Source organism: Ischnura elegans, chromosome 3 (assembly GCF_921293095.1).
Source record: "Ischnura elegans chromosome 3, ioIscEleg1.1, whole genome shotgun sequence".
Classification (NCBI taxonomy): domain Eukaryota; kingdom Metazoa; phylum Arthropoda; class Insecta; order Odonata; family Coenagrionidae; genus Ischnura; species Ischnura elegans.
Genome location: NC_060248.1, coordinates 94,770,071 through 94,784,999, shown reverse-complemented (window position 1 = coordinate 94,784,999; position 14,929 = coordinate 94,770,071). Strand labels below are relative to the sequence as shown.

At 37.9% G+C, this 14,929-nt stretch overlaps 3 protein-coding genes across 5 annotated transcripts in view; 1 reads left to right on the top strand and 2 right to left on the bottom strand.

Moving 5' to 3' along the window:
* LOC124156166 (alpha-1,6-mannosyl-glycoprotein 2-beta-N-acetylglucosaminyltransferase) overlaps positions 1 to 2,396 on the bottom strand; it is a 757,523-nt gene extending 755,127 nt beyond the window's left edge. For both annotated transcript variants that reach the window (XM_046530525.1, XM_046530524.1), the window contains exon 1: positions 2,237 to 2,396. The gene's annotated coding sequence lies outside the window, so the exon portion shown is untranslated. The remainder of the gene's footprint in view (positions 1 to 2,236) is intronic.
* Positions 2,397 to 2,484: 88 nt separating this feature from the next.
* On the top strand, positions 2,485 to 5,528 carry LOC124156168 (ras-related protein Rab-24-like). Its single transcript, XM_046530529.1, has 6 exons — positions 2,485 to 2,698; positions 3,184 to 3,275; positions 3,355 to 3,481; positions 3,559 to 3,658; positions 3,761 to 3,811; positions 4,732 to 5,528. The coding sequence occupies exons 1-6, from the start codon at positions 2,585 to 2,587 to the stop codon at positions 4,842 to 4,844; spliced, it is 597 nt and encodes a 198-aa protein (XP_046386485.1). The 5' UTR covers positions 2,485 to 2,584; the 3' UTR covers positions 4,845 to 5,528.
* The window catches only part of LOC124156164 (nascent polypeptide-associated complex subunit alpha, muscle-specific form-like), a 76,451-nt gene continuing 66,881 nt past the window's right edge, over positions 5,360 to 14,929 (bottom strand). For both annotated transcript variants that reach the window (XM_046530521.1, XM_046530522.1), the window contains exons 6-15: positions 14,690 to 14,830; positions 13,571 to 13,724; positions 12,437 to 12,681; positions 12,094 to 12,336; positions 10,051 to 10,258; positions 9,135 to 9,332; positions 7,882 to 8,033; positions 7,191 to 7,396; positions 6,829 to 6,993; positions 5,360 to 5,929 (exon numbers count right to left, since the gene is read on the bottom strand). In XM_046530521.1, coding sequence (XP_046386477.1) covers positions 5,677 to 5,929; positions 6,829 to 6,993; positions 7,191 to 7,396; positions 7,882 to 8,033; positions 9,135 to 9,332; positions 10,051 to 10,258; positions 12,094 to 12,336; positions 12,437 to 12,681; positions 13,571 to 13,724; positions 14,690 to 14,830 — 1,965 coding nt within the window. In that variant the 3' untranslated portion in view covers positions 5,360 to 5,676. The remainder of the gene's footprint in view (positions 5,930 to 6,828; positions 6,994 to 7,190; positions 7,397 to 7,881; positions 8,034 to 9,134; positions 9,333 to 10,050; positions 10,259 to 12,093; positions 12,337 to 12,436; positions 12,682 to 13,570; positions 13,725 to 14,689; positions 14,831 to 14,929) is intronic.

Below are 14,929 nucleotides of genomic sequence, written 5' to 3'. Positions count from 1 at the left end.
TCGAGTTATCAGGGTTCTAATGTTGATCATATGAGTCTTCTAAAATGATTAAAAAACTTAAAACTCACTACTTATAAAATTTCCCGGGGCAAGATCCCCGGTTTGGCCCCCCAATATTTTTTGTTAGCCGGCATCCCTGATACGATATAACCACAACAGGCCGTAACTGTCACCGACGCGACAGTGGGCATACGTTTATGTTGCACTAAATAGGCTATGCTCTTGTCCGTAAAATATAAATATCACTACGAATGAAACATTTGAAATACTTAAACATTTGAGGCAGCACTACTCTTAAAATCAATATTATTTATACTACATTCATGCCTCGTTTACGAGCTGATGGGGTCGAACGATTAGTAATAAATCAAGGTATAATATTCTCCGATGTAACAGCCCCATACGCAGTACGGTGCGTTTGAGGGCGAACTAGAACGAGGGGTACATAGTCTACGGTGTGGAAACGCAGAAAAGTAAGGCCATCCCAATCGATGGTCGGGAATCTTGCGTCCGCACGTTCTGGACCAACACCGGAGTTTAGCAGTGCACCTGCCGCCGAGAAACCGGGCCGCGCGGCGCAGTGAATATTCCTTCGGCAATAAATGCCAGACGCTCCGATGAGGAAATCATCTTTAATCCAACTTGAACAGGTTGGAGCCGCCACTCGCGGAATGGGCGGCACGCGTCCTCGAAACGTTCCGTGAGATCAAACCGAAATGCGTTACACAGGACCTGATGGGACTCATTGTCAGCGGGGTTTCACTGGCGGCTATACGTATGCCACCAGGGTGTGGACTCAAGTTTTTTTCCACGACAGCTAATGGTCAACAGAGGGAAACTTATTCAACAGTCAGGAGGAGCGACAGGAAATATCTACTGGAGACGAAACATAGGAGACCAATGCGACATGCTCCTATTCCTAACGACATACAAGCACTGATGTGGAAAGGCCCGCCGGCACGACATGAAAATAAATAGTGGATTCGAAATGGTTATAACTTGCTATAAAGTCATCAATAAGGAAAAAAAGTGCATGCATTAGATTCGCAAAGCCACCGGGAATATGTGTTGCATCAACGTCACGTCTCCCAAAGGAAATGCAAATTGAAGCACGTCTATATGGACTGCTTACTGAATGATAGCTACTGAAATTACAACGAAGCCGAAGAAAGAGCTGGGACTTTATACTGGGAGTAATTTACAACCTCAATAAACGGCATGCAAAAATACAAGCTAACATCACTTGCAATGAAACACAAACAGGAACGTTGTCGCATCTTAAACTTCCTTCAACGACGAGAACGCACGGGGAAGGACAGGTAAGTAATGAAATGCTGCAGAGGAGTCGATCACTAAAGGCGAGCAGGAAATTGTTCATTGTTTGCAATGCGTTTTAACGTGTCAACCTTGGTCTATTGAACCATGATAGTCTGTTGACATGCTTTCAAATCACTTGGACTACGATACACTACAAAACTGGGAGAGTGATGGCAAATATAAATAATATACTATGTGAATGAGCAACAGCCCTGAAGAAAATTATGTAACAACATTATATTTGCGAATTAAAATTAGAATTAGACAATATAACGAATATGAGAGCCATACATTTTCTAGTAAGTCCAGAGGCTGTCAAGACAATAAAATTGAAAGTAGGTAACAGTGACCTACCTACTGTCGACCGACAAAACTGATTGACAAAAATAGTTCAACAGCACAATCGAAGCCAACACTAATAAAATAAGGGAATCAACTATTCACGAATATTTCATGCATGTAATCACTTCCAATTATCAAGATGAAACGATGCAGGGGCTGAATTAAATCGATTTATGATACTCCCCCACGTGGAGCTTAATCGTGTCAGTCGAAAACAAGAGACCTTCTCCAACTCAAAAGGATTATGAAGGATGAAAATTGCATTGAAAATACAAGGAAACGATAATATAATACTACAAAGAATTCATTCACTGCGAGTGATATAGCTTCGGGATGAGCACTATTATCGTATAATCCGTTGTTATGAAACAGATGATCAACAAGCAACTAGGTAGCCAACAACTACTCATATTAAAGACGTTATGACCCTGTTTACATGCTCGAATTTTGTTAACATACATCAACTATTCTGCAACCTGAGCAATGTATTATTTTCTAGTTCCAGGTACTGAGATTTCTCTCGATTTTCCATGGTTCCAAGGCCATCTGTCAAAAACAAACATTCACCCGTACTCACCGTTCCAGTAAGCAGCGAAGAGTATAATCAGCAAGGTCACAGGAACATCACAAGCACATAATATCAACATAGACCGTTTGACTAACAACACGGGCGATACGTCAGTTCACTATCACACAAACCACTGAACTCCCCCTTTCGGGGATAGACCGACCAACTGACCCTGGTGTCGCGCTGCGGATCTGAGCACTACTATTGATATCGGTGCGTCACTGTTTCAGTCGTTCAATTTTACCTCGCTAGGTAGCGGCACAAGTCTGCAATCAAACATTCTGCTCGAGAAGGGAGGCGTAAATGGAAACCGTACGAACATGAATCATCTGTAATGAGTTCGTGACATCTAGCAAAATGAGTAAAGTGGACTTGAAAGTGGTTATGCTAGGTCAAGAATTCGTAGGTAAAACTTCTATATGTGAAAGATTTATAAACCAACACTTCAAGGAAAATGGTGGTTACCAGACGGTAAGTGACAGAATTCCACTGAAAGATAATTAGCTTCTTGGTGATTTTATCCTTTGTTGTCATGGGCTGATTCACAAGTTGTAAAACTTATCAAAGTGTGTGATTAAATTTTATTTTCTCTCGCTGGTGATTTCCTTTAATCTTTTGATTATAACTTTAGACAAGAAGGTGCCCTTGTAAAGTAACTTTGTTTATCCAATTATCACGAGTCGTCCTTGAAGTCTTACCTATGCATGAGCTTTTAATTGGTCATTAATTGTATTTTAAATGTGAAATATTATACTTAATGAATAGTGCAGAAAGTATTTGATTGTATTGGACACATATTTCGATCGCCCTGTGGGGGTAACCTTGAATACTGAGTCACTTCACGTCCCATTACAGTTGCTTGTGCTTGCTGTTTCTTCGATATTTTAAGAAATTGTCATGCGATTAATTGGACTTCATGATGTAAGGGTGTCATTTGGGAATGATTCGCTTTTCAGACGATTGGGGCTGTTTTCGTCGCTAAACCCGTTGTGTCCTCGAGAGGGAAAAAGATCGTGTTGGGATTGTGGGACACTGCAGGCAGCGAAAGGTGAGATAATACTTTTTGTCGCAAATTTGCAATTTTCCCTTGGAACGAAAAAATTTTCAATTTAAATTTGTTATTGTAGGTATTTGGCCATGAGTAGAATATTTTATCGTGGTGCCAGCGCTGCGATAGTATGCTATGACATAGGCAGTCAGGCCTCTTGGAAGAAGGCTAAGTTTTGGGTGTGTGAGCTGAGAAAGCATGAAGAGGTAAATTTTACCCTGTGTTGAACAAGATCCCTTCATACCCCGTGTGACGGCTGATTTTTTTATTGTTTATTATTTAGGACTGTAGGATATATTTGTGTGGCACGAAGCTTGATCTCGTAGAGGAGAGGCGTACAGAAAGGCAGGTTAATATTGATGATGTGGAACCATATGCAGAAGGTGAGCTGTGTATAGCGTTACCTTGAGGGTTTTATGGAATTGTGGGTGGTACATTATAGTATCATTTTTTCCATAGCTTTTAATACTCATTTTTAATTGCAGGGATCCAAGCCAAATCCTTTGAGACATCTAGTAAGACAGGAAAAAATGTTGGTAAGTTATCCTCTTTGGCAGATGTATAGGCTACCTTCAGCCTGAATCACAATGGTTTTTTTTTCTCCCTTGCAAGGGTTTGCCCCAATGGTAACTCAAATAACAATGGCGTGTGAATTTTATATTGCCATGGTTAGTTTTCTTGGATGACTTCATCAATAATCAAAATGTAACGACTTAGTTTTCTTCTCTCATTTTTTGGCATTCCATTGTTCAATTTTAATGATTCAATACTATACATTTCCATGCAGATAAATTTGTCTCTTCTGTCATGTGCGAGTAAAATACTGTGCTTATTGATTTAATTGAACTGATATCAATTTCCATTCCATAGCTCAATGATAGCCTGTATATATTCTACTTAATGGACAAATGTTTTGAGCTGATAATGCATGGGCATAATATAATGTCATGAAGAAGGCCATTCATGCTTGGAAATGAAAATGAGCGATCGAAACAAGTTGGAAATTGTAGATTTTTTCACTTGCAAAGAAAATGAAATCATTGACATTCCGGCACTGGAAATTAGGGGCTACATCTAATGACAATGGAAATTTTTCTCATATATCTTGTATATACCTGTGTAATTCAGTGCATCAATCGTATATGTACACAGGAGTATCATTGCATTGATTATGAGTTTGCAAATTAAAGTGATGTGATGGAGATAAACATGAGTGGTCGTTGCACTGCACACTGCTGAAATTTTGGGGAGAGATGGTAGAAATGATTGTGATCAAGAAAATGATAGTTTAAATTACCATTTTTATGGTCCCTGAAAATGTGTTTTAGAATATATCTCCCGAGCATTATACAAAACTATTGCATAATCTTGCTGCCCAATACGGCATTGAAAAAGGCGGAGCAAGGTACGTGGTCGCCCCTTGTTAGTGGTATTAACAAGGTATTTTTCCTCACAGACAGGCTATTCCAAGTCATTACTGATGATTTTTTGAGCAAGCCTCCTGTGGTTCCAGTTGGGCCTGAGAATCTACGCCTACACGAGAATGTGCCAAAGAAAAAATGCTGCTGATTCCAAGTGTGGTGGTATGTAGTGTTTCTCAGGGATTACTTCTGCAGGTGAAGCTGTGAATTAATTGGACAATTTTGGTGAACACTTGACTTCATTTGATCAGTTATTCTGTGCCTATGCTGATCATTCCATTAATGATGGATGAAAACCAACTGATTAGCATTTTATACCTAGTGCTGTATTTTTGTGCATTATATGCCCATAAGCTTAACTGTGATTGAATTACCTGAAAGACATGTGCCTCGATATAAAATTCCATTTATATAAATATTTCATATGCATATACATATTCCTACAAAGTCATATGAAGGTACAACTATTTAATCGTTTTCAATTTTATTGTATAGCTGTAGTCAATAACTAAATTTTAATAATGTTGCTTACATGATATATATTTTTTATGAAATTTGAGTGATATGTTATTGTTTCCTAAAGGCTAAAACTTCAATGTCAATATTTTGTACATATTTGTATAGGACAACAATGAATTTGAAAATAATACAAATTTAAACTGATTAACCTTGTTAAGGCTTTATTAAAATTTCCCATGGAAAACAATAAAAATCCAGCTAAACAAATGGAAAAAAAACCCAAACCACTGTACAATCAACGTAAAATAGACTTCTATGATCAAAGATCATTCATCCACAGCCATTTGATGAGAAACGAAGGCAGAATAGACAGCATGTCGAAAAAAAGGGAAAGCCACCTCAATCCCTTGCATCGGACTGGCAGGCAAGATGACCTCCAAGTTGCAACAAAGGCACAGTCATATTGGCGATGGAGATAAACAATGCTGTAGGAGACACTAATCCAAAACACTATCAAAACATCACTTCCTTTGCAGAGATTGTTTAACAAATCCTATCGTTGGGGGAGGTGCTAAGTTCCTCACTTCTGACATAGGAGCTGTAGGGTCCATTCCCATTTGTGGAGACTGTCCCAGCGATTCAAGATAACCGGGCGATGATGTGCTCAGCATGGCTAAATTTGGGTCATTCAATGTTTTTGGGACAGATTGACTCCTTGACACTCCCTGACTGGAAGTACTGCCTTCGGATGATAATGACGTTGAACTGGGAAACCTATAAGGTAATTTAAAAGAATGGATTAATGAACATAAATGATGCATAAAATTTTCAGGGAGGCAAAATTGTTCGCCTTGTCCAAGATACAGGGTACGGCAACGTCTTCCTTTTTTAAAACGGGCGCCATTCAGTCTGTTGATGTCGTAGTCGAGCGCCAGTGGTCTTGTTCGAGAGGCATGACTATGAAGTTATGAAGGATTGATTTGAAGTGGCTGGCCCTCGCTCCCGATTTGGCCACTTGTGATTTTTTCAATGGGATTTTTTGATATCTCATGTTTATGTGCACAGTCCTAGGACTCTGCAAGCTTTGAATACCAACATTCAGGATGAATTTTCCAGCATACCTCCTGATATGCAGAAACAGCCATGACAAATCCCAGAAAATTGTTCACTCATTGTCTGGAGAATGGGGGTCGTCACCTACTTGGCTTGGTTTTCAAAATTGTGTGAAATAGAACTTTAGATATGTGCCTACATTATAAAAAAAATATGTAAAAAGTTTATGATTGAAGCAATAGGATTTAATAAGTTTTGAAAAAATGAAATTATGTTTCGACACCCTGTATGAACCCAGACCAACTTAGGGGGATTGGTGTTCTTATATGATTTTTCTTTGTTGGAATTTGCAGACAAAGTGTAAACTTGTGGGTGACTTCATAAAGATCCACCTTTAGAAAGCCCACAATTATTTCCTTGAATAAGCTCTATTGTTAATTAATTAAATTTTTTAAATGAACAAAAGATAAGTGATTGAAAAAAATTAAGGGTGGGCTGAATGTGTTTTACTGCACACCAATATTTCATGTCAAATTACTTAAGTCAATACATTTTACCAGCTGTAAGGGAGAGAAAAGTTATGAAAGATATCTCTTGAGAGCAAAATAACCACAACATACCTGAGAGCAGAAAATTTTGGTGGTGAAGCTGATGCAAGGAACTGGTCTGAGAGAAGCCTCATTGGAGATTTCTCTCTATCTACTCCAGTTATAACACTATCTGGTTTAACATTATTTGAACTGTATATCTCAGTGAGAATCATTAGCAAAGTATCTTCCGATTCCCTGAAAGCCAAAAATGAAGCATTATAAAAAAACAAATCACTATAAAAATCAAAAGCAGTCCATGATCACAGAAATAAACTGAAAAAGTATGCATCTCATTATTATTTAAAACAATGTTTTAGGTAGGAAGAGTAAAATTTTTTAAGGAGCATCATAAATATAATTTTTGCCTGGTTAATATGGCTTTAAATGCATACCAGTAACAAACATGGCTTTGCAGAGCGAACAGGTACTCATTGAAACTCTCAAGAGGAGCTTCTTGCAAGACATAGTCCACACGACGGCCTCTATTCAAGCAGCCTAGGGTCACATCTGCATCAGTGTCTCCACTTTCTGACTCTGTGTCGGCTCCAATGTCCACAGGTGCAGAGACTGTGGCTGGTCCTAGGTGAGCTTCCAGAGCCTGAAAAAAATTCCAGGTAAAAGTTAGGAATGCTCAAGTTAAATTTGTGATTAAATTGGGAGGTAATGTGATTTACCAATTCACTTATTCGCTTGCAGCTAGTTTCACATTGAGAGAAAGCTTGACTAATGGATTTATGTATTTGCCTTCATCAGTTACAATCTTTGAAAAAAAGGAATACTACAAATGCTCTGATTCAAATTTTTGGAAGAAATAAAATTCAGCTATTACATACTTCTTCTAACACAAAATAGGAAGCATTCCTTCTACCTCTACTGTAAATGACAGTAGATACAATGTAAATGTAAATTCTTACTAGCATCAGCAACTTATTAAAACAATAAAAATAATCACCTTCCTTTATAAATTCAAGCCTGCATTATTCAAAGTAGTTTCAAGGTTCATCACTCAAGTTTGCGTTTTTGCTATACGAATTCCCGCCTCAAGAGCACAGGAGTTTTAAAATAAAATTAGCCTACTGTTACCTTTGTAACCTCAGATTCTACAGTTGGTTGGCTAGTTGGTTCTGGCCGACTGAAGATGCTATACTGTGTCATTGTGCTCCAAGTATTTTTTACGGAATCAACCAATTTATTCTTCAAATCAGAACCCATTCTTGCAAGATTTTCTTTCAGTTCTGGAAGAGAGAAAACTTTATAGTATTATTTTCATATTTATGTATATATATTCATTTAAACACCCATACACTTGAAATTTATACAAACCAATCTTTTTTAACATCAGGTAACCCAAATTTAATGCTAGAGGCTTTCAATTCTCATAAGCACTGTTCAGGGAGAGAAGCTATTGTCACGAGATGGTATTGAGGAAATATGATGAGCGAAAATTCCAGAGAGAAACAATCATTCACCTTGACTGAGATAAAAATGATGAGTGGAGCCATAAGGCAATCAAGGAGAAGTATTTTAGAGAACAAAGAAAAATGATGAGGAGAAAGATAAATGAGAAGGTAATTATGACGGTGGTTGCGCAGAGGAAGGTTCTGGATGAGATAAATAGGAGGCAGTTGCAAATAGACTTCGAACCAAGGCACATTAGGGCAAGAGAAAGTTGAAGGTAGGGTAAGTTCAAAATAGAAAGAAAAAGAACAGGATACACAAAGAGGACAATGACAGAAGGGCTGTAAATTACAATGACAGAAGAAAAGCACAGAATTGTGGAATAACTGTAATTCATAAGAAGCAACGAAGCCATTCAAGCCAGCTTCCTATAAGGCCTACCTTAACATGCTAACCAGTCAGTAACAGCAAGGGCAAATGGAATATGGTTATCTGATTTTCACATCATCTATATATGTACTAAACCACTACACTGGAACCACCATATGAATGCATAACTTCAAACACAATGAAGATGGATTAAAGTAAATGCAAGATACATCGGAGAGGATCTACTTTCTGAATGCAAATACAAAAAAAAAGAAAATGCATTCATTCTATAACTAGGAACACATTTTTATTAGATACAAGGAATGAATAATAAGGGAGAATTATGAAGAAGCTACCATCGAATTATATTTATAAGTTCCATTAAACAGGGAAGAGCATATGCAGACACCGTGTCATGAAAAATGGCAGCTCAATGAAAGAGGCAAATAATGCAAAAAAATAATAGAAGAATCTTTAATTTTTCATAAATGAATGAAAATTTTCTTAAGACTTGTATTTGAAAAAAACAAATGTGGGATGGATATCAGTCAAAATAAAATAAAACTTACCCAAATGCATGCGTTTTCTACCCTTATGATGAGGAATTGTAACAGGTTTAAGCGTAGGAGCAAGTTCCGGATCAATCAAGCTTTCTATCCTGTAGGCCACAGGATCAAAGGGATGAAAGATGTTGAAGAAACCAGGACAAGTGGGAAGCCGGAAATTATCACCAAGAGTTTCTATACCCCTCACAGTGACAAACATTCCTTTAAAAAGACATAAAATTGATAATGTTGCAGTTTCAGGCATAATCAAACAAGTGACAACAATTATTGGGTTATAGAAAAAAGGTGTGCATTCATTATACGTAACTTATCTTGATTTTCTGCATCAAATAAGAAAGTTATCACCAAGGTTAGCAGTAAAATTCAAGCTTCCATTACTGAACTGAACATTTAGGCTTCGATTAAACTCAGCTTTAACAACACAAAATGACTCTAATTTGCTTAAGATGTGATTCAAATGAGTGATGCCAGAAACAACTGATGTGTTCATGCTTAAGCAAAATAAGGATTACACTTAATAATGAATGTAATAGTGTGCATGTTCATGATGCACTAGAGTCAGTCATTTATCTATTGGAAGTGAAAGCATTCCAAATCACCACATCCCTCGACGAGAGTGTGGAATTATGTTTTCCATGTAACATCAAATGAAATTGACTTCACTTACAAGTCATTAAAATTAACTCAAGGATGACCTTCTATATCAAGGTAGTATGGTCCATCCACCAATTTTTTTCATTTGTTTGGCAGATAGGTTTACGACACATCACAGTGCCTATGAGATTAGCTCCATCCAACTTGTAACAGCAAATTGATTTTGAAATAAAATAATACTCATAGAATGAGGCTAGCTGCACCAATTTATGAATAACAGAGCTTCCATATAAAATCCACACTCAATGAATGCTTGAATGCTTACCAATTGGTGAACCTAGAGCAAAGAAGTTTTCTGGTTTGAAGTTGAGCTGGGGATAACTAATGTGAGGTTGTCCAGTACCCGCTGTTCCCATCATGTAATTGACACGTGAAGCTCTACGGTTTAGGCTTGATGATGATCTTGAAAATGCCATAGCCATATCTTCATCACTGACGAAATCATCTTCTTCCATTGCTTCTCCATCATCTTTCTGCAAGGGAAACAGAAAATAAATACATGATTGGATAAAATTTTCATGGGATGGTTACTCTTCAACTTATTGAGAATTTGATTAAGAAAAGCAATTAATGCCTCCTGATAATTACAACAAGATACCAAATGAAATTAAACAACTGAAATTACCTACTCACTAATATATATTTGTTTGTGACAAATACTGTACTTCAACTAAAAGCTCTAACGGCTGTGAGCCACTGACTGCCATCAAAAGACAGCTACTGCACAGCATCGAAAGTATTGCAGGGAGATGATAGCACACTGTTAATATAAAACATCCATTAAATTCAAATTGTGATGCCTACATATACAATGTGTCACCATAGTAAATGTGATTTTACCAGATTTCGATTTCCTCTATCAATGAGTGTCAAAATTTCTCCCTGCCTCATATTTTCAACTGTCAATTTGAAAACCGGTGTCACGCAGCCACTTATTAACTTGCAAAAACGATGAAATTTGAGCAATTTTATGGATAATTAACATTATCTTGGTATGATGCAATTACGTAGGATTTAAGTAAAGAGTGTAAGAAATACCCTGCGCAACCTTCTTCACAAGTTAAACTACGAAGTATTGTCAGCACGATCTTTATGAGTAGGCAGGTGAATAGGAGCATTGTTTCAGCCACGATATTTTTACAGAAATCCTACTGGTTAAGATGCATTTGGTGGGGCCATGGAGCAGGTAGTCCCATGATGAGCGTCGTACACCCTCCGAAGAGTCCCTAATCCGGAACCCTTTCCTCGACACACTCACGCTCAATGGCCCATGTCGTCAACCCTTCGAGCAGGGGGCCTCTCTCCATAAAAGTGACCACTCGCTTTAACGCTTTAGAGTTTTTATGGAATTACCTTATGGAATAAATAGACCCTTCTTCTCGACGCAGGTTATCTATCGGAGACTACGTGGAACCATTAAGTATGAATTATGTGCCTAGTGGTCAATAATAATAGCCTCAGTTCTGATTATGCACTCTGAAATATTCGCTGCCAAGAGGTCAAGGTTGTTGTTACCCCTGGTATGTGTGTATACTTACGAGATGGCCAAATCATGCTCGAAACTCACTCAAACAGCCCGCTACCTTGGCGATTCCAAAGCGCTGTTGCCATTTTCCGGTGATCGGCAGCCACATTTTTAGCAAAGTTACCAAAATCGTTATTTTTCATAGCAGAAACACGGTTCAAAGATGCACTTCATCGCCCAATTGGTAGGAGTACGATGCAAACAATCATTTATTGATTATTAGATTGACTGATTGATTTTCAAATTGCAGTCAAAGTGGTAACTTTTAGGGAGAGGCCCCTCGCACGTTGACGACATGGGCCAGCGAGGGTCAGCGTGTCGAGGAAAGGGATCCAGTTTCTGATTAGGGACTCTTCGGAGGGTGTATCACGCCCATCTTGGGACTACCTGCCCCAGGGCCCCAACAAACGCAACTTTACCCTCTTACTTCCCCTTGATTCCCACTGTAGGTTTTTAGGCGAACCCTTTCCCTCCAAAGCTGCACTATCATTTATGATTTCACAATTTTGATGGACCATAGTCAGATGCGCTCATTTTTTAGCTACCTATGCTGGGATAACTACGAGCCCAATGTTGGTAATATCAGAACATTTAGTATTTTCAAAACTTCGCATTTCTAATAGTGCCATGTATTTACCATTGCTTTTCGCTGAGACCACCATTTCACTACGTATCATCCTGCTTCGTAATATCGAGAGTTCCACTTCTTCACCGAAAATTAAGATGAGGATCAAAAAATATGTCAAAGTAGTTGCAAATTTTAAACATTGAAGTGATTCTCACCATTTCAGCTGGTTTTTCACTGTTTGGAGAAGTGTCTGGTGGTCGCGTACCAGGCCCAGTCATGATGATTGAGGGAGATGACCGTGGATTTTTTGGTACCTTCTGGTGGTACAGCAGATCAAAGAGGATGAGGGATCCAAGACTGTGACCACCAACAGATACACTACCTTGAAAACCAGGATTCCTTTTCAGGAACAGCTCATACATGCGATTCATTTCATTCCCTACGGTATCCATTATTGTCTGAAAAATAATTAGCAAAAGCTCGTAAAGAGAAGGTAAACAAAAGCAAAACCATTGCAAAGAGAGCAAATAATTGCGTTAAATTCTAAGGAATTTGTACCTGACAATAGACAGGAGAAGTATAGAAAAGGATATCCAAAAGTGTGTCATTGGTGAAATTCCTCAAGCGGGGTATGGACTTAAGGGTGATCGAATTTAGTTTCCGGTCAATTCCTGTGTCCTCTCCATGAAGCTTCCAATGCCATGAGACAGGAAGGACTTCCACTCTGTTCACCTGATTCTTGTCCACACCCAACGAAAAATGTGTCCGAGTCAGCTGCAGGGCTAAACTTCGGAAGTCATCCACTACAAGAGAATGAAAAAAATTAGTATGGGAGGAAATCTAAATAAACAATTTGTGATTACTCAAAATAGCAAAAATACTTTGACACCTAACCTAACAGCAACAAATAAGTGTTTCTCTTTGTAAAATTTCCCTGATAGTTATTCACTTCTACCCTTGTTTAATTTAACCCTAAATCTATTCAGATAAAATGTGAATCAATTGTTATCAGGAAGCTGCATGAGCAATGTAACTTCCCCCAACCTTCCATTCATCCTGTTCAGAGTATAATCAGCATTATTAGCTATTGGCAGATTAAGAGATGGGGTAATTTTAGGAAAAATTGAAATGATGTTAATGAATAAGGGTGTTCCCCCATTTAAGTTTTTATTTCACCAGCTTAACAGACAATACTTAAAAATTATAGCTGAATAGTCAAAAATCACTTCGCTATGCATACCAGACCTCAGATGCATTATCACCAAGATGCATTTTATATCACCTAGGCCCCAGGGAAAGAAAGTGAAGCTGGGAGCAGGGTGGTTACAAAGCGTCACCCTCTCCTCCAGTTCTACTCACTACTTATTACATCAATATCAATAGAAAAATGAGCTGTAAGCGTAAAATAACATTCTTCAACAAAGATTGGTTTTCCTGTTTTGGGCCTAAGTGTAGACTTCGTTGTACAGAGTTTCTTTAATTAGAGGGATTTATTAAGAGAGTTTTTATAGATGCACTGTCCATTGGAAGGTTCCAGGACTGTGGATATGACTTGGAAGGTTTCCTGAAGATTATGATGAGTAGTTGGAAACTAACTTGGAGAGATATATCAATACAAATGGAATATTTGACTAAACAAAACATCCATGTGACAAACAAAAAGCTTAAGAGAGGTTACAATCAATGCATTACCAGTTTCCACCACATCCCTGAACCTCAGGTCACAAACTGACCCAATGCCGTGGACAAGGAACAATAAATGGTCTACTTTAGCTGGTTCTCCTTCTTCAATTTCAAATTCTTCAACTCCTCTTTTCACAACTCGTGGCTTTACAGGAGATGTATCCTAATCAAAGGGAAAGAGTAAAATATCTATTATAAGTGCGTGTAACATTCTCACAGATAACATTCTTAGTAAACTTCTCACAGATGACATTCTTAGTAAACTTCTCACAGATGACATTCTTAGTAAACTCGATTAGTCCAAATACCAAATTTAGAATTTTACTAAACAGAAGCTTGAATCAATAATTGCAAGAAGTCTGGACACAAAAAAAGGATCTCTGCATCAAAACGAATTTCTGAGAAACCAAAAACTAGTCTAGAAACTAAAAACATGTGATTATTTCTGAGATACAGATTATAATGTGAAGAATTTACAAATTTACAATTAAGGCAAAATGAAAGAGGTGTTCTGAGATTTTAACGATATAGGGACCCAGATGAATGACCGCCAAATGAAATCTTGAATTTTAGATGTGTTTGTCCGAAAGCCAATTAAAATAGGAATGAAATCATCTGAAACCAGTTTTTTGTCAGCCAAGCAACCATCATTGTGGATAATGTGTCATAACCTGACCCAGGATGTAGTAAGAGTGAATCTCTTAGTGAATAAAATCTTAATAACAATAAAACCTATTTGACTACTTCAGGAATTAACCCTTTTAGTGCCAGCCCATTTTTCCTGGTTTGCTGAAGAATGCCTTTTGTGGCTGAATTTGTAAGTTTGCACTAAAAAAATTATATAAAGCCTAATATGCATTTTCTGAAACTAATTTTTTTTTCATTGACTCTCAATACTTACAGGTATGTTAAAGCATGACAGATACTAAAAAATAGAGACAAAATCTACACGATGCTCAAAAAATTAAAGGCATCAGTGCAAAATAAGCCTGGCCGATGGATCGGCCCTTGGCACTCTTCGCATATACTACCCGGGCCGATGGATCGGCCCCCTGGCACTTAAAGGGTTGAAGAATAAATTATAAAAGTATGAGGCTCAGAAAATAGTTTAAAATTAGTTTCACTCACGGCAGTGACACCCAGTTGATCCGGCGACGCTGTGGGTGAGTAATGCACCATGACAACAGGCCCATGCAGAACCACTGTCTCCCCATTGTGCTCAATTTTTCTATTCCACTTATTTGCTTCCATGCAAACTTTGTACTCATTCTGCGCACAGGGAAATAAATTTATTACATGTGTTAAAAAGTTATATGCTTGGATGAATGACTATAATCCAATACAAACACTTGATTAAACTTAAAATGC

Excerpts from the sequence above, each read along its gene's own strand:
- LOC124156168 (XM_046530529.1), top strand. The coding sequence starts at position 2,585 with ATGAGTAAAGTGGACTTGAAAGTGGTTATGCTAGGTCAAGAATTCGTA. Across the intron at positions 2,699-3,183 it reads AAAATGGTGGTTACCAGACG|ACGATTGGGGCTGTTTTCGT; the intron begins GTAAGTGACAGA and ends TTCGCTTTTCAG. Across the intron at positions 3,812-4,731 it reads TAAGACAGGAAAAAATGTTG|ACAGGCTATTCCAAGTCATT; the intron begins GTAAGTTATCCT and ends TTTTCCTCACAG.